Genomic DNA, 19,990 nt, shown 5'->3' with positions numbered 1-19,990 from the left:
ATGAATGAGTCAACTACTGTATTAAAGTTTTAGTTAATTTTAAAAAATCATATTTATTCTGTCATATAAATGCAACATCTTTTTAGTTATCAGTTGATCAAGTAATAAGTCCCTTCTTCAAGTAATTTAATAATATTTTCATAATTCTTTCATTTACATAAATTCAGGAATACCCAGTGCAAATTCACAGACTACTTAACAACAAATATCCTTGTTTTCGAAAGGGCAGAACAGACTCAGTTAAGGGGCTGATACTCCTAAGATTCAATTTCAGTAGCAGGCTATGTAAAGATTTCTATTCATATTTATCCAAGAACCCAGATTTACTGAGAAAAATAGATTCAGTGGAAAAATATAAAAGAATGTAGATAAATGCAAATAAACTAAATTGAAAAGGGTAAAATTATTTTTATTTTACTAGAAGTAAATTTACCAAGTGTATAATTTTTTACAGGTTTACGACAGTTAAGCTATCCCAATAAGAATGGAAGGAATGAAGTGTTAATTTAAGAGGCTTGACATGTTCAAAATATTTAATGGCTTATTAGTTTCCCAGTGACTGTGATTGCGGCCATCATATCATAATTATAGTGATAAAGTGCTATTAAAGGTTTATATCATTAAAAAAAAAACATAAGACAATATAAAGGGCGTACTATGGTATCCTAGGAAAAGGCGTCCTCAAATGTCCTCATTTCCAGAGAAAGACAGTTGGAAGCTATAGCCAAAACCTGCTGCCACTGCGGACCTCCATGAGTTGAGCACCACTGCATAATGTCACTTTCAGCAAGAGAAGAAAAAAAGACTCGTGTGTTGCACCTACACATGTTGACTTATAAAATCTTCGTTAGGTAAAGCCTTTGCACATATTAAATAAACACTTTACTCCTTCAATGTCAGCAACACATATATTTTAAGTCGTCTGAACAATGTATTGTCCTGAATTAACTATCAGTATTTAAACAGCTACTAGTCCTTAAAACATGTTTTAATCATCGTTCGCTCTTAATCACTAATTTCTTTGGTTACCTTTTGTTTACAAATTTTTGTTTTGACTTTTTAAGGTGCAAAATTAATCATCGAAAACATTCCTGTTAAATTTAAAGTATTCCTATTTAAAATGTTCATTTTCACATAAATACCAAATATTCAAGAGTGACCTGAAATGACAAGCACGCAGATTACTTGTAACCACGAACGAAATTCCGACTTCACATTACATATGTCTCTATTGACTTGCCGTAGTAACCAGTTCGGCGCCTTTTAAATTCGTCAGCGCGCTAACATACAAGTCCCGCCTCCATTCCGCTTGATTATCCTATCAATTGTATAACAACTTAGTAGCCACGCCCATCTTCTTTTCACATCCTGCCCCATGCTGGAAACTTCGTCCGCGCGGTGTATTGTGGGATTATTAACCGGCGTTCTTTTCCTCTGTTGCAAAAATGATGGTGAGTGTGTTTTTGTTTGAGTTTAATCTGTTATCATCCGCATGTTTAAATATACAGTTGCTGACCAGAAGTAGTTTTCGAATGCAGAGGAAGTTGTTGGGCTGCTAACGTTGCCGATATTACTGTGCCCAAACATGGTAATTATTTGATATTCAGTCAGCGAGTTCCCGTTTTCGTTTATGTTGTTTTTTTATTTCCTATTCAACCAAGTTAATTAAAGAAAATCAGTGTAGATCAAGGTATAAACCGCTATGTATTGAGGTCATGTACATCAAAGTGGGCCGCAGCCTCCAATGTATTGCGAATGCCGAATGACATTTTCAGAGGGTGGCAGCGCTTGCAAAAAGGTCTAAATAATACCGAGATAATACGTATATTGGAGTGTGTGGTAGTGTCTGCTTTCTGAAGACCCTCTTACCACGCCTTTCATTACCCTACTGACACCTAGTTACCGAGAGTCTATTCATTCAAAGTTTTAGATTTGTTAATCCTTGCTCGTGTATAGTTGTGTATGGTATAGGTGTTAGTGAACCTTTTTCCTTTCATTCATCGAATGATAGATTTTAAAAGTTTTTTTTTTTTTAACTCAGATTTTTTTTTTTGTATTATGTTAAGTTTGCCTGGAACACAGAAATAATTAGGTGTCAAGAGTACTCAAAAATAGAGGCAATCGGGATGGTTGCAAATACTTTTTCACCTCACTGTAGTTGCCCAGATACTTAAAACACAGCTCAGATTTGAGTTGCTTCTTCAGATCAGAAAAGTAGTCTGCATATTTACTTATTTAAATATCTTGCCTATAATCTCTATAGGAAAGGATAAATTAACTTTGAAACTTCAGGGAAATGCAGAGACTGAGGAAATGTAATGTAGCCTTTGTTTTTATTTTAAACGTGAGGCAATTTGACAGTTCTTTTATAAAAATTTATATGAAATTTCTGTAGCAAAGACGGTGCAAATCTGAACGAATGATGTCACTTTTTGGCACATTAATATGATTTTTACAGTTGTAATCAATGAGTAAAAAAGGTCACATCTAGATTTGGTTCCTGCCCCAGATGTTCTGTTATAGTTGAAAGGGGGGATAAAGAAGAATCATTTTAATGACTGGTAATCAACGCAAACACAAGATCACATTCAGATACCACCAACTAGTAATTTAAGGATAATCCCGTTTTTGTTTAAGGCGGGGTTTTCATGTGTTACCCTAGTAGGCTTTCCATCTTTTGAACAAAAATGCAGAAGTTATTAATGCTTTGAAATGTACTGTGAGCTAAAAACAAAAATATAAGTAGTCATAATAAAAAATATGATAAAGCACAGTTAGCACCTGCAATGTTTAAGCTACTTTCAGATATATCTGAATATTTATCTTTTTTAAATATTAATATTCAAACTTTAATTTTGTGACTAATTTGTCAGTCCTAATATATAAAAGTATCAACCGTTGTCTTATATTGCCTGTGTTCCAGCTGATAGTCCCTCCTTGTCTAGTGGAGCAAAAACTGCCTCTAGGCCATGCCGCATTAAGTGGTTTTTCCAGCAATTTTAAGTCATAGCTTTCATTTACGTAGTCTTGGCAAGTCAGAGGCAGTTGATGGCTGGACAGTTGGGTAATGTGAAAGCCCAGTGTCTCACTTTGACAAAATGAAACAGTTTTGATTTTGTCTTTAGTCGTAGGAACCGACTGTGTGAATGAGAACTGACAATCTATGAATGCTCATCTGGAAATACAATTTGCATAAAAGAAGCAATGAAAAATAAGGAATGAATGAATGTGTTTTGGACCTCAAAAACAGAAGCAAAGCTAGTCCGTGATGTCTCACAAAAGAATGGAAAAAATAAGGGGCATTGATTACAGCTGATCTTGCTATAGTTGTAACATATCATACAGTGCTGGATTGGCAGCTCACAACTGGCTGTTATTTAAAAAATAAATTAAAAAGCACACAATTGTGACATGGGTGGCAGATTTTTTGTTGTTCAAATTGATGGTTCATCAATGAGATCAGCGATGGCAGTCCTCAAATATGAAATGCCCCATGACTTTGTGACATTGCATGGCCAAACTAAGAAATCCTTTTTGTTTAGTTAACTGTTTTGGATTTCAACTGTATGTGCTCATTTTTCAGCCTGTTCACTATTTTTGAAAGTTTTATTTAGGGATGCTCCAATCAAGTTATTTTTTGGGAAGATACCGATCATTACTATGTTACTGGATTGACAGATTCCATTTTTTTCTTTTTCCTTTTAAACACTAAGCTCCCGATTAATCAGACATGGAGAAGCTTTATGTTCTATATTAAAGTGTTGGCTTTGGTAATTATTTTTTTTTGTAATTAAACTGTAGACCATGGGTGTTACCTGTTCATTTTTTATTTTATTGTTCATGTATGCGGAATTAGCTTGTTTGAGTGCTTGGTGCTTTCCCTGTCTGGCAAGATATTTGGGTCCTTGAGTACTTGAGTACTGTGGAGTAATATTTTGGACACAATTAAATCAATCAATCAATAAATAAATAAATTAATTAAAAACTGCATGAAATGTAAGCATAAATAAATGTCATGAAATTTTTTTGCTTTTTTTTTTTTTATATATATATAAATTGTCTATAATATTCCTCCAAATGCATCAAGAAATATGGCTTGAAATAAAACTGTCACTTTAACTCGTCAAAGTTGAGAGGGTGGGCTCTAGCACAAAGTTGATAGGGTAATGTTGTTTGAAAAAGTAGCTGCCAATATGCATGTGATTTTAGACTTGTAAAACAATGGTCAAATATTAGTTCAAAATATTAGTTGGTGCTGCTTTGGGCTTTCTTGTGATATTTTCCTCTGATACAGCATATACAGCGCATCACTTTTTCCACATTTTGTTATGTTACAGCCTTATTCCACAATGGATTAAATTCATTTTTTACACACAACACCCCATAATGACAATGTGAAAAAAGTTTACTTGAGGTTTTTGCAAATTTATTAAAAATAAAAAAACTGAGAAATCACGTGTACATAAGTATTCACAGCCTTTGCTCAATATTTTGTCGATGCACCTTTGGCAGCAATTACAGCCTGAAGTCTTTTTGAATATGATGCCACAAGCTTGGCACACCTATCCTTGGCCAGTTTCGCCCATTCACTCAAGCTCCATCAGGTTGGATGGGAAGCGTTGGTGCAAAGCCATTTTAAGATCTCTCCAGAGATGTTCAATCGGATTCAACTCTGGGCTCTGGCTGGGCCACTCAAGGACATTCACAGAGTTGTCCTGAAGCCACTCCTTTGATATCTTGGCTGTATGCTTAGGGTCGTTGTCCTGCTGAAAGATGAACCGTCGCCCCAGTCAGAGGTCAAGAGCGCTATGGAGCAGGTTTTCATCCAGGATGTCTCTGTACATTGCTGCAGTCATCTTTCCCTTTATCCTGACTAGTCTCCCAGTCCCTGCTGCTGAAAAACATCCCCACAGCATGATGCTGCCATCACCATGCTTCACTGTAGGGATAGTATTGGCCTGGTGATGAGTGGTGCCTGGCTTCCTCCAAACGTGACACCTGGCATTCACACCAAAGAGTTCAGTCTTTGTCTCATCAGACCAGAGAATTTTCTTTGTCATGGTCTGAGAATCCTTTCTGGTGCCTTTTAGCAAACTCCAGATGGGCTGCCATGTGCCTTTTACTAAGGAGTGGCTTCCGTCTGGCCACTCTACCGTACAGGCCTGATTGGTGGATTGCTGCAGAGGTGGTTGTCCTTCTGGAAGGTTCTCCTCTCTCCACAGAGGACCTCTGGAGCTCTGACAGAGTGACCATCGGGTTCTTGGTCACCTCCCTGACTAAGGCCCTTCTCCCCCGATCGCTCAGTTTAGATGGCCGGGCAGCTGTAGGAAGAGTCCTAGTGGTTTCGAACTTCTTCCACTTACGGATGATGGAGGCCACTGTGCTCATTGGGACCTTCAAAGTAGCAGAAATTTTTCTGTAACCTTCCCCGGATTTGTGCCTCGAGACAGTCCTGTCTCTGAGGTCTACAGACAATTCCTTTGACTTCATGCTTGGTTTGTGCTTTGATATGAACTGTCAACTGTGGGACCTTATATAGACAGGTGTGTGCCTTTCGAAATCATGTCCGTTCAGCTGAATTTACCACAGGTGGACTCCAATTAAGCTGCAGAAACATCTCAAGGATGATCGGGGGAAACAGGATGCACCTGAGCTCAATTTTGAGCTTCATGACAAAGGCTGTGAATACTTATATACATGTGCTTTCTCAGTTTTTTTAATTTTAATAAATTTGCAAAAATCTCAAGTAAACTTTTTTCATGTTGTCATTATGGGGTGTTGTGTTGTAGAATTCTGAGGAAAAAAATGAATTTAATCCATTTTGGAATAAGGCTGTAACATAACAAAATGTGGAAAAAGTGATTAGCTGTGAATACTTTCTGGATGCACTGTAGATCTGCAATTTGTCATACTGTTTAAACTGCATAAAAGAAAGTGTTCGATTGACTCAATAAGAATGTCAAAGGGTGGGCATCCAGGGTAACTTCATCACTTGAACTGGCTTGTAGCTTAGTCTATTGACTTCGTGCATTGTCGGTTGAGACACAATGCAAACTTTTTCCATAGTAGCAGCACAGCTATCCATGTTCTTAAAGAGTAATAATTCTTATGGTAATAAGTTGTATTAGCTTTAAACAAGAACACAGACTAGTTATTTATTTTTTGCAGAAGTATGCATTCTTTTACTACTTAATTCAATACAGCATAGAGGGGTGCCACAGGTAAGGCCTCTTGCATCAGGTGTAAGTCACAAACCATCCAGAACAGGATGCTGTTCTATTACATGGTATGGTTGGTTCTTTCCCAAGACTTGGTAATTCAGTGTTGATTCAGAATTACCAAACAACCTTGTGTGCTTGCCAGTGGAGTGTTGGAACAAACTAAATAATACCATCTGAGAACATTGCCAACTCCATACAAATTGTTACAGGGCTGAGAGTCAAAGTCAGGTTTCCAGAGATGAGTCAGGCTGCAGCTTTACCAACTGCACCAACCTATCATTTCTGTGCAGAAATGTAATTTATAGAAATATCGAGGAGTGTTTGTCTGGTTTGCACAATCTAATCGCATTTACGTTAGGGCTGGGCAATAAAACAATAAAGATGATTATCGCAAAATGTTTTTCATAGTACTTATTCCATCCATCTTTTAACAAATAACACGAAAAGCCAATGATAATGAGAATAGCTCTACACCAAACCAGTCATATGGCTGGAATAGGTTGATGCACACAGCATGTAGCATAGCAGCTGGCCACAACACACATGTTAATGTTTGGGCTGCAACAGCCACACGTATATCAGGAGTGGGAGCGAGATAAAAGAGAAAATGACGACGGAAAAGTTTAACGAATCAACGTTACCTAAGAAGATGCCCCAGCGAACACAGCCCAAGCTCAACAGACGAGGATATTGTTGAAAAGAAGGGTCAGAGGAATTCGGTAGTATGGAGATATTTTGGCAGTTTAAAGTCTGACAAAAAGCAGAGTGGTGTGCACTACAAATTGTGTTGAAAGCATGTCTACATAATAACAGGTAATACCACTAATCTTTTGCACCACCTAAAGCAGTGCCATTCTTTAGAGCATGCACAATGCAAAACCTTAAAGTCCCAGTCCCAAACAAGTGCTGCACTAATAGGGGTTCCTTGTGTTTTTTTTTTTTGTTTTGTTTGTTTTTTTTGCATTGGTGCATAAGCTGACCACATTTGACCGAATATGTAAATTTTCTTTGTTCTTCTTGGTTTACATTTGAAAGCTGCTTAAATTTGTACTGAGAATATATAAAAAATGTTTTTTGTCTGTTTCTTTGTGGGGTTTCTTTCCCAACCGTTTAAAATGGTTTGAAACTATACAAAGGAAAGGATTCAGTATAGAGGTAGCTTTTTGATATTTTATTTTGTTTTAATATCAACTTTATTTGGAACTGACTAAAGAATTTAGTTTTTATTCTCCTGTAAAACTGGAAAGCTTTAAGATTTTAGTTTTAGATTTAAGATTTTTGAATTTCCGAATTAAGAGTTTATTTGGAGTTGACCAACAACTTTTGACTTGTCTGTTTATTTAGAATTGACCAAAGAATTTAGTTGTGCATTTTGTTTGTTTTCTCCTGTAACAGGATATGACAGAACTGTATTTCACTGTGTAAATTTCTTGTTAACATAAATGTCATGAGGACTTTTATCTTTTTTTTGTCTTTCTTTTATAGCCCACTCCCGTTATCTTACTAAAGGAGGGAACAGATACCTCTCAGGGTGTTCCACAGCTTGTTAGTAACATCAATGCCTGCCAAGTAATTGCCGAGGCAGTCCGTACCACCTTGGGACCAAGGGGAATGGACAAACTTATTGTTGATAATAGAGGTAGGTTGCATTTTTGCTTTTATATTCTGTTGCCTTAAGACAAAAAATAGCTTTGGTTGGTGTGTTGTATGTATGCACATTAGAAAGCATTTAAATCTGAAGACTTGCAGTGTGGTTACTACCAGTAACTTGCTGGGATCCCACTCTGTCTGTCATAGAAGTGATCTACACTATATTGCCAAAAGTATTGGGGCACCTGCCTTTATACACACATGAAATTTAATGACATCCCATTCTTAATACATAGGTTTTAATATGGGATTGGTGCACCCTTTGCAGCTTTAACAGCTTCAACTCTTCTGGGAAGGCTTTCCACAAGGTTTAGAAGTGTGTTTATGGGAATTTTTACCATTCTTCCAGGAGAACATTTGTGAGGTCTGGCATTGATGTTGGATGAGAAGGCCTGGCTTGCAGTCTCCGCTGTAATTCATCCCAAAGGTGTTCTGTCAGGCTGAGGCTAGGGCTCAGTGCAGGCCAGTCAAGTTCCTCTACACCAAAATCACTCTTCAGTTTCTTTATAGACCTTGCTTTGTGCACTGGTGCGCAGTCATGTTGGAATATGAAGGGCCATCCCCAAACTGTTCCCATAAAGTTGGGAGCATTAAATTATCCAAAATGGCTTTGTATGCCAAAGCATTAAGAGTTCCTTTTATGGGACTGAGGGGCCAAGCCCAACCCCTGAAAAACAACCCAAAACCGTAATTCCCCCTCCACCAAACTTTACACTTGGTACAATGCAGCCAGGCAAGTGCCCTTCTCGTTGCAACCTTCAAGCCCAGACTTGTCCATCAGATTGCCAGACAGAGAAGCATAAGTCACTTCAGAGGGCATGTCTCCACTTGCTTTAGAGTCCAGTGGTGGTGTGCTTTACACCACTGCATGTAGCGCTTTGCATTGGACTTGGTGATGTAAGGGTTGGATGCAGCTGCTCGGCCATGAAAACTCATTCCATGAAGCTGTCTACGCACTGTTGTTGAGCTTTTGGAGGTCTGTAGCTATTGACTCTGCAGAAAGTTGGTGACTTTTGCACACTGTGAGCCTCAGCAAGCGCTGTCCACGCTCTGTGATTTTTACGTGACCTACACTTCATGGCTGAGTTGCTGTTGTTCCCAATTTCTTCCACTTTGTTATAATACCACTAACATTTGACTGTGGAGTATTTAGTAGTGAGGAAATTTCACAAATGGACTTATTGCACAGGTGGCATCCTATCACAGTGCCACATTTGAAGTCACTGAGCTCCCGAGAGCAACCCATTCTTTCACAAGTTTTTGTAGAAAAGTCTGCATCCCTTGGTGCAGGATTTTATGCACCTTTGGCCATGGAAGTGATTGGAATGATTTGGAAGGGTGTTCCAGTGGCAATATAGTGTACTTGCAACCTGAGCTAAATGCAGAGTTTTTTTTTTAACTTGTGAAGAAACAGTCTCAGAAAACTGTGAGCAGAGCACTGTCTGGTGATTTGAGCTGATATCAATCTCTGTCTTAGCACATACCTTTTCTATGTTGCAGCATCATCAGTACACCTGGTTTTGAGGGAAATGTAAGGAATTGTTTCATCTCCTTAAATTATAAAGTATCTCCTGACTACTTGGCAGAGTCCATTGGATGTAGGTTTTGTTGCATTCATCCATCCAATTGCTGAATCTATTTAATGCAAGCTGCTGCCTGTTCTGTTAAACCTAGCTTTTCCTGGGTTAACACTTGTACACATATGCTTATATGTCAGTTAAGGAATTCCTAACAAGGCTTAAACATTGTATGTGTTTGCCTGATCTTGGCACTCGGTTTTAAATGATTTTCATTAATATAAACAAATCCTTACATGGACTTTCTCAGTTAGAAATTTACCATTACTGGACTGTAGGCTATACATGCCTCAAATTTCATAAAGAAAAAATGTTCAGTAAACACTCCCATTGGTATGTACCTTGAAGGTTTTCCAAAATATGAACATATGTGTATATATGTGACATTTTTCATGTTCATTATCATGACCCTATAAACATATATAATATTGTGCTAAATGTTTTTGAAAGAATTGCAGCTTTTTTTTTTTTTTTTAAGTGTATTTTATGTGGCTACTTTCACAGAAATACATCATCACAAGAATATAATTCAAAGCAGCAAGAAACCGGGGTACTGATTTAGAGAGGTCACGTCTTTATGCATTTAGAACGGTGATAGCTAAATTTTTACTGTCACACTTGCCCTAAATGAAATTACTTGTTATACTTACTGTCTTAGAATAATCAGTGAGCCGCAACAGCAATATTCTCAAAACTGCTTAATTGAATTTAGGGTAATGGTCTGAGGATGGAGCCAATTCCAGACAGGACAAAGCACCAGTCCATTCCCGGGCCCATACACACATACACACACGCCAATTTGGGATCATCCATTAACCTAACACACACAACTTTATGAATGTGGGAGAAAACTTAAAATGGTATGCAAGTTGTGGGATTTAAACAATAATCAATCCATGAGGCAACAGCAGTGCTTACTGTGCCTCCTTCCTGACCAATCAATGAAAAAAATAAAAGCATAATTAAGATTGTGAAGAGATTTTATTTCTAAGCAAAAATCTAAACACAAGTGAATTAAAAGTTCTTTATGACCATCTTATTCAGATAAACATAGTAAAAGCACATATGTCATGTATTTGAATTGTTAAGATTAGGGTTGCATGGTATACTGAAAAATCGTAATTTTAAAGTGGTACAGTGTAAGCATTTTGGGAATCTTTGTACCAGAAGTAATTGTTAACTTCCTTTTATGTCATTTTTTTCTTATCTAATTCTGAAGGCCGTGAAGGCAGAAAAAAAATGTTAATCTCCTGTTTCTCTAATCTGTTAGGCCCTTGAGCAAGGCCCTTAACCTGCAAGTGCTTTGTCCTGGGTATGATGTTAATCTGCATCCAGCCCTGCAAGCAGGTCCTCCAACATGCAGGGAAAACCTCAGGGTTAGTGGCAGGATTGGCCATCTAGCTACCAAAAAAAAAAAAAAAAACCCTTGCACTTTTCCAATGGGGTGCTGAGGTTGTCACCTGTTGTACAGTTACACTCAGTTTCCGATCCAGGTGGTTTGTCGTGTGATGTATCAGCACACGCTCCCAGCCTCTCCATGAAAACAGAGAGAGAGAGAACGAAGATCACAAAGTTTATGCTACAGTAGGCCTCAGTTTGAACCAATAAAAGGTTAGAAATGAACAACAGCAAACAATATCAAAGCATTTGTGGGGGAAAAAAATCCAAATGTCTGTTATCCAGTTGTATTCTCTCAAAGTCCAAAGTGCATGTATTTTTTTTTTTTTTTTTTTTTATAATTTTTTGGCTTTAAAATAATAACATAAAACAATTCAAACGCAATAGGATGAGTATTTTGGTTTTAAAACACCTAACAAACTTTTTTTTTTTTTAAACTTTGAAATTTGTAATAAATATTAGCTTATGAAACATTAGGTTCAGAGATTCAGGGAACCGGGACCCTTATTTTGCTTCAGTTATACAATCATCAACCTATGTGACCATACGTTAATTATTTAATTGATGAGTTGGGAGTGATATTCCTATAATTAACTCACTATTAGTTATTGCTTCAGTTATAAGAATATGTACATTTATATTTATTTGTTCCTCTAGATTAATGTGTTTCCTGCCTAAGCAGTAGAATGTAATGCAATATGAAAATGTCATATTTTACAAATGTACACCGGTAATTTAATATACTGTGCAGTTTATTAGTGGAGTGTTGTAGGTAGTTCATTTTCAAACCAGTTTGATAGTTTAGTCCTTAAATGTCCTAAACAAAAATTAAAAGATTATGCTGTTCAAAGATATAATAAAAATCTAGATAAAGTTGGCTTTATCATCCTTGTTTGTATACCTTTTAATGTTGTGCTTTTTGAATACCTCTAAAGTTAAGAAGCTTTTTTTACTGCTTGTCATTAGGCAAAGCAACCATTTCTAATGACGGTGCCACAATTCTGAAACTGCTGGATGTTGTGCATCCAGCAGCAAAAACTTTGGTTGACATTGCCAAGTCCCAAGATGCAGAGGTAAGTTTCCTTTTGGTTGTATTTCTTACAGATGTGAGTATAATCTTGATTAGCTTTGGTGGCTTTAATCAGCAAGTATTGCATGTTTATGTACTTTGTCTTCATTTAGTCATATGCCTGAATATATTTTGCTCGTGGAAGTTTATTGCATGTGTGTGTGTGTGTTTTGTAATTTCTGTGTTCAGACTTTTTGTTCCTGTTGATACTGACAAATTTGCTAAAACATAATCAGCATTTGGAACATTAATTAATGGCCTTTGTCTGTGCTTTCCAGAGATTAGCTCAAAAAAGTCGTAATGTTTACTTATTTATACATTCAGAAGTATGCATTTACTTTCTTAGATAGGGTGTCTTCAAGTATAAATCAGAAAAATTTAATTTGTTCTTGTTAGCAATCAAAAATCAAACTTGTCCTTGGATAATGATACTGCATTCTTAGCATATGTGGGCTAGGATACATTACACAGGAATAAAGGGTAAATGATTAAAGATAATCATTTTGCTCAAATTTCATTGAATTTGTGATTATATTATGATAGTCATTTTATTTCTGATACCTTAATTTATGTTTATGGGGCTGCTCGGTAAGATTATTATTTTTCCCCATCACTATAAATCGTGTTGGACTGGCAGGATAAGTAAAAGATACAATTTTAAATATTTGTTGATACTGCTATTAGAAAGAAATTTAAGATTGGGTAGGGTTTCTGCCACAATGCTATACTAGAGTGGGCACCTGTAATTCGCCTGTGTTCTCTTTCAGGTTGGCGATGGAACAACATCAGTGACGCTGATAGCAGCAGAATTCTTAAAGCAGGTTAAGGCATATGTTGAAGAAGGGTTACATCCTCAAATTATTATCCGTGCTTTTCGTACTGCAACACAGCTGGTAAGATTCCTTGCCTTTATCATTTACCTTGTAAGGAAAACTTTGATTTTTTTTGACTTGTCGACAGTTCATTTAATACTTTATCATAATTGGTCACCAAATAATCCTGGTAATCCATCTTTTCTCCAGAACAAAATGTAAATCACGAAAATTATTAAACAGCAGTTAGAAAGCTCAAAAACATTAGTGTTTACAATACAGTGCATCCGGAAAGTATTCACAGCGCATCACTTTTTCCACATTTTCTTATGTTACAGCCTTATTCCAAAATGGATTAAATTCATTTTTTTCCCCAGAATTCTACACACAACACCCCATAATGACAATGTGGAAAAAGTTTACTTGAGATTTTTGCAAATTTATTAAAAATAAAAAAATTGAGAAAGCACAAGTACATAAGTATTCATAGCCTTTGCCGTGAAGCTCAAAATTGAGCTCAGGTGCATCCAGTTTCCCCCGATCATCCTTGAGATGTTTCTGCAGCTTAATTGGAGTCCATCTGTGGTAAATTCAGTTGATTGGACATGATTTGGAAAGGCACACACCTGTCTATATAAGGTCCCACAGTTGACAGTTCATGTCAGAGCACAAACCAAGCATGAAGTCAAAGGAATTGTCTGTAGACCTCCGAGACAGGATTGTCTCGAGGCACAAATCTGGGGAAGGTTACAGAAAAATTTGTGCTGCTTTGAAGGTCCCAATGAGCACAGTGACCTTCATCATCCGTAAGTGGAAGAAGTTCGAAACCACCAGGACTCTTCCTAGAGCTGCCTGGCCATCTAAACTGAGCGATCGGGGTAGAAGGGCCTTAGTCAGGGAGGTGACCAAGAACCCGATGGTCACTCTGTCAGAGGTCCTCTGTGGAGAGAGGAGAACCTTCCAGAAGGACAACCATCTCTGCAGCAATCCACCAATCAGGCCTGTATGGTAGAGTGGCCATACGGAAGCCACTCCTTAGCAAAAGGCACATGGCAGCCCGCCTGGAGTTTGCCAAAAGGCACCTGAAGGACTCTCAGACCATGAGAAAGAAAATTCTCTGGTCTGATGAGACAAAGATTGAACTCTTTGGTGTGAATGCCAGGCGTCACGTTTGGAGGAAACAAGTACACCGCTCATCACCGGACTAATACCATCCCTACAGTGAAGCATGGTGGTGGCAGCATCATGCTGTGGGGATGTTTTTCAGCGGCAGGGACTGGGTGACTAGTCAGGATAAAGGGAAAGATGACTGCAGCAATGTACAGAGACATCCTGGATGAAAACCTGCTCCAGAGAGCTCTTGACCTCAGACTGGGGTGACGGTTCATCTTTCAGCAGGACAACGACCCTAAGCACACAGCCAAGATATCAAAGGAGTGGCTTCAGGACAACTCTGTGAATGTCCTTGAGTGGCCCAGCCAGAGCCCAGACTTGAATCCGATTGAACATCTCTGGAGAGATCTTAAAATGGCTGTGCACCGACGCTTCCCATCCAACCTGATGGAGCTTGAGAGGTGCTGCAAAGAGGAATGGGTGAAACTGGCCAAGGATAGGTGTGCCAAGCTTGTGGCATCATATTCAAAAAGACTTGAGGCTGTAATTGCTGCCAAAGGTGCATCGACAAAGTATTGAGCAAAGGCTGTGAATACTTATGTACATGTGATTTCTCCGTTTTTTTTATTTTTAATAAATTTGCAAAAACCTCAAGTAAACTTTTTCACGTTGTCATTATGGGGTGTTTGTGTAGAATTCTGGGGAAAATAATGAATTTAATCCATTCTGGAATAAGGCTGTAACATAACAAAATGTGGAAAAAGTGATGCGCTCTGAATACTTTCTGGATGCACTGTATATAATGTAGCAGTATTTTATTGGCAGGCCATATGTTCAAAATCTGAAGATGTAATTTTCTTTTTTTTAGGCTGTTAAAAAAATGAACGAGATTTGTGTCGCTGTGAAAAAGCATGATAAAGAGTAAGTATTTTTTTGTTTAAAATGTATGAATGCTTTCTAATAGAAAATGTAATTGGACACAATTTAAAGCATGCAGCTCATAATGAAAAATAAATCGTTTAAGTGCTATTCTTTATATGGGGAAAATAGTCACTTTATCAAAAGCAGGTAATTTAAAATTTAGACTGAAAAAGTAGAACTAAGGTATAATATAAACTGACTGCACTTTGGCAGAATCATTACTCTCCGTTTGCGTATTGATATGAAGGTGAAGGTTGTCGGAGCACATATGTATCACCATACATGAAAGCAGGCTTGGAATGCAGGGTATGTTTTTAATACACACACTTAGAGTATGTAACTCACTAAATTAAGTATAGTAAGTAATCAACATTTATTTATATAGCACATTTTCGTACACATTGTGTAGCTCAAAGTGCTTTACATGATGAAGAAAGAAAAGTTAATATGAAACAAAAATAAGATTAGGCAGTAAGTAACAAAGAATAAAGTAAGGTCAGATGGCAGGGAGGGCAGGAAAAAAAAAAACTACACATGGGCTGGAGGAAAATAAAAAAATAATCTACAGGGGCTCAAAGACCAAGAGACTGCCCAGACCCCACTGGGCATTCTATCTAACATAAGTGATATAAATTGGTCCATGTAGCTTTCATGCTTCATGTGAAATAGTTCGATGATGGTCATATGGACATCTGGCATGCTGCCTTCAATCCATCATCTTAGGAACTGCGTGGTGCCTTGATCAGGTGGTGGTGGTGGTGCAGAAGGCCACCACAGAACACTGGAAAAAGAACAGCAGAGAATAGTAGAGATTAGTATGGATTGCGGCGCCTTGATGAAAATAATTCAATGCACATACAGCTTAACATGGATGCAGTAAAATGTAGCTATCAGAAAGCCATATTAAAATACTGGGTTTTTAGTGTGTTTTTTAATGCTCCACCCTTTTATCCTGCTAAATTTACACCAGTAAAGTATTCAATTCTGAATGACACGAATAACCAATGTAATGACATCAAAACTAGAGAGATGTACTCAGATTTTCCTTTCCAACTTAAGATTCTGGCAGCTGCATTTTGTACTAGTTGAATCCGATTGATGTCTTTCTTGGATAGTCTAGAAAGGAGTGTGTTATAGTAATCTAGGTGATTAAAAACAAAAGCGTGAACTAACATTTCTGCGTCTTGCAATGTTGTAAGGGATCTAACCTTTGCTATATTCCTTAATTGAAAAAATGCTGTCCTGGTAATCTTTATATCAGAATCAATAATTACCCCTAAATTCTTTACCTCCATCTTGACTTGTACGCTAAATGGATCAAGTTTATTTCTAACACTCTCACTATATCCATCTAAGATTTCTGTTTTCTCCTTATTTAGTTTAAGAAAATGACTAGTCATTCATTAAGAAACACAAGTAAGACATTGGGTCAGTGAACCAGGAGAGTCTGGGTCATCAGGCACTATTGATAAATACAGTTGTGTATCATGAGCATAGCTGTCGTAGCTCATGTTATGCCTCAAGATAATCTGACCTAATGGAAACATGTAGATCAAAAAGAGCAGTGGACCCAGGACAGATCCTTGTGGAACACCATATAGAATATCATTTGTCTTCGAAGTATAATTACCACAACTAACAAAGAAGTTTCTACCTGTTAAGTAAGACTCGGACCAATTTAAGACAGTACCAGAGAGGACTATCCCACTGACTAAGGCACTCTATAAGAATATTTTGATCAATGGTATTAAATGCTGCACTCAAATCTAAGCGGATGAGTACAGATAAACGGCCTCTGTCTGCTTTAACCCGCAAGTCATTTACTTCTTTAACAAGTGCAGTTTCTGCACTGTGATTTGTTTTAAAGCCTGACTAAAACCTGTCAAGAATAGCATGTTTGACTCCCTTTTCTAGAACTTTACTTAAAGTCAGTCATTGTTTCATAAAAGTACCACTGCATTTACAGGCTTGTTTTTAAATCAAACTTTTTTGGGACCAGCAAGTTACAAACTCGTCATATTGGAGCAGTCTTTTTATATATTCAAAATGTTATGGGCCACAGATGTGTGGAACAAGTGCTTGAGACATCAATATCCATTTCACTGATACTGATGCAGAAATTATACAACAGTGGATCTTGCACTGCTTTAAACTGAAGTTCTTTTGCAGGCAAATTCCCAATGCCTTCTTTTCTGGTCCAATATTATGTCTATCTCTGCTATGTGTGTACCCTGTGAGTTACCGTTTTCAAGTGCAGTGGATATTTTAACACTAGAGAGATCTCAGTGTGTTGACATTTTTTTTATATATATATATATATATATAAAGAAATATAACTATACCAGTTCTTCAGAAGTACAGTGAAGGACCACAATTAGTGGGTCATAAGTTATTCAAGTAGTAAAATAAAAGGATTACGATTGTTGGAGCAATGTATGATGTTAACTCGGAAATAGTTTAAAAAGAAAAAATTAGATGGCTTTGTACTACAGTAACTTTTATATTTTAGGTTTATGTGATCATTACTGTAACATGTACAGAGTACAGTGAAATTGTTACTTGCATTTGCTAATTACCATGCAGTATGTGATGTGGTGTGTCGTGCAGTGGTGTCTTTGCACAGTTTCAAACTCTGGGCACCTGGAGCCATAACAAAGTGATAAGGGGATGGGAGAAGTGAGGCACAGGCAAAGAAGACTATTCAAAAACATTGCAGTGGTGTCTTTGCACAGTTTCAAACTCTGGGCACCTGGAGCCATAACAAAGTGATAAGGGGATGGGAGAAGTGAGGCACAGGCAAAGAAGACTATTCAAAAACATAAATCCTAGTTTATTCTAGACATTCCCAAAACTGGTTTACAGTAATGTCTTGCAAATACGTACACAGCAAGAACATTAAACAAAATACAAGAAAAATCAGTGCCTGACTCCAAAGCAAAGTGAAGAAAAAAAACAAGGAAAACAAAACTATTCTTCAACCCTTAAATTCGCAAAAGATTGACAGAAAAATATTCAAAAACTAAACATTTAGCCCAAAGGCAATAATGAAAGTGAAAACCATGGATTACTTCAAGCTAAAAATATATACTATTGGAAGTCTTTACTAATATATACAAACTCAAGCACTTATCTTTACTGCTATACTAGACTGTTCCAACAGTGCAGATGTATTCGCTAGTCCAAAGACTGGTCAAAAGACGACTCCTGGATGCCTGGACTATAGTGCCTTAATTCTCCCATCTCTGGGTCACTTAGCTGTGGCTTCAGGTGGTAATTGCATATTGGTAATTACCGATTTTTTTGGAAGTTGAAGTGAGCATTCATGTAGCATTGTCCTTTGAACAGTGCCTTATCTGAGAAATATGTCATTAGCACAGAAATGACAAAATTTGTTTCCATTCTTTAGAGTGAGTTGAAAGTCAGTCTAATAACGAGCAATTAGCACAACTTCCAGACCTTCACTTAAAGTGGTTGCAATTTGTGAAACTCACAGTAGAATAGGTCATTGATTTTCTTGTATTTGAACAGCTTTCACTGTACAAACCAAAGCTACCTGGTGTGAGTGAGTTTGGGTGTATGGATGAATGGGCCATGTATCTGACTGGCATGTTATAGCAGGCATTGTTTCCTTCTTTGTGCTTAATTCTGCTTTGATTAGCTCCAGTCTCTTGTTACCTGTCTGATTTGGTTAAGATTCTGATAAAATGAGAAAATGAGAGTTTGTACAATAAATAATTATTTTTTTTTTCTTTGCATACAAGTCACTTTTTATCTAAATGTAGTAAATGAATAAACCTTTTTGCATTGATGGGTTTGTAGCATTACTACAGTATAGTTTTAAGTTTGCCTTTTCTGTATGGCAGAATTTGGATCATTACTTTAAAATATCAAGTTTTACAAAATGGAATATTTACAATACTGTACAGCTAGCTATTACTAAATTTCAAAAAAGCACAGTAATCTATAAAAACAAAACACACTGCAACTTGCATAATAAACTTCACATATTTAAAGTATTTTTAAATGTGGCAGCAAAATTAACTTTGCCAGGATTTTTTTTTTAAATTGATGTTTTTATTTTATTTCTGTATTCTTTTAAACTTGTATATAGGAAAAAGATTTGCTGTTCTTCTACATTTTAAAACCATAGTGCATCTGTCCATCCATAAATTATTGAACTAGCTTAACTCAGTTAAAAAAAAATGAAAGGACTGATTTTATGTAAGACTTCATATTACTCTCTCTTTAGGTCTAGGTTTTGTCCAGATTTATTTACATGCAATATGGTAACTTCAAACTCTTTGCAATCCTGACTACTTACTGATTTTTACCATTTTTTTTCCCATTGGTAAGAGCGCTGCACATTTGGGGGCTTTTTGTCTTTTCATTTTTATTTTGTACTAGTTGATTATCCAGTGGCTTCGCTCACTTGAGTGCAAAGGAAAAAATAAAATGTAGTCTATAAGTTATTAAACAGTAAAACATTAACATTTAAGAAGTAAAGATACACTGAGCACTACTGGAGTGGTTTCGGGTAAACTACATTTTAAAGGCGCTATAACACAACAGGTAAGTAGTAGATCCCTTGTGAAAAGCGCTACACAACCGCTGTGGTATAGAAATTACATTTTCTATGTGATCGTCCAAATTTTTGCCTGACAACCTTGCATTACGTGCCAGTGATTTACTTGTTAAAATAATTAATCACAAAAGCAACCTTGAATGTTGTGTTGTTTTAGTGACCAGAACTTACCTTAAGGGACAGTAAGTAGTCATGCAGGGCAATTTACAAACACAGTCCTGCTTCGGTGGCGCCGATTATATTCATTCGCAAAGATTTCCACTCTCCCAGGAGCCGACGGGGGACTTGAAGTGTCGCAAACAGTGTGAGAAGAGAGGACGCTGCCTGAAATTGCGAAGCTCTCGACTCGGCGGAGCAGCCAGACATTCCGCGCCTTCCAGCGTCCACTTTGTTCTCACGACCCCTCACAGCTGAAGGCGGTTTCATCTTCACATTGTTTACAGCTCGGCGCAGTTAAAGTAGAAAGACGCAAAGCTGTTTTCCTCATCTCTTCTACTATCAAGTACTGCCAACTAAAAAAAGTTACAATGTGGCAGTTTCAGCGACAGTCATGTGGACTAATAAATAAAACTTCTCTGTCAGAACGTGCCTGGCGGCGGACGGTTCAGCGCTGTAGTCCAGACAGCAAGGGTAGGAAAGGGCGATGC

General features: G+C 37.3%; 1 protein-coding gene and 1 long non-coding RNA gene across 2 annotated transcripts in view; one reads left to right on the top strand and one right to left on the bottom strand.

The window, feature by feature from the left end:
- The first annotated feature begins 1,319 nt into the window (after positions 1-1,319).
- The window catches only part of cct7 (chaperonin containing TCP1, subunit 7 (eta)), a 40,469-nt gene continuing 21,798 nt past the window's right edge, over positions 1,320-19,990 (top strand). The window contains exons 1-5 of the mRNA XM_028801477.2: positions 1,320-1,451; positions 7,707-7,860; positions 11,813-11,919; positions 12,683-12,808; positions 14,709-14,761. Of these exons, the coding sequence (XP_028657310.1) occupies positions 1,446-1,451; positions 7,707-7,860; positions 11,813-11,919; positions 12,683-12,808; positions 14,709-14,761 (446 nt within the window). The 5' untranslated portion in view covers positions 1,320-1,445. The remainder of the gene's footprint in view (positions 1,452-7,706; positions 7,861-11,812; positions 11,920-12,682; positions 12,809-14,708; positions 14,762-19,990) is intronic.
- LOC127527981 (uncharacterized) lies at positions 17,085-17,786 on the bottom strand. The gene is made up of 2 exons (XR_007935173.1): positions 17,511-17,786; positions 17,085-17,401 (listed from the first exon to the last, which is right to left on the bottom strand). It is a non-coding gene; the product is annotated as an uncharacterized LOC127527981 (long non-coding RNA).

Source organism: Erpetoichthys calabaricus, chromosome 5 (genome assembly GCF_900747795.2).
Source record: "Erpetoichthys calabaricus chromosome 5, fErpCal1.3, whole genome shotgun sequence".
Classification (NCBI taxonomy): Eukaryota; Metazoa; Chordata; class Cladistia; order Polypteriformes; family Polypteridae; genus Erpetoichthys; species Erpetoichthys calabaricus.
This window is presented reverse-complemented; position numbering and strand designations above follow the sequence as displayed.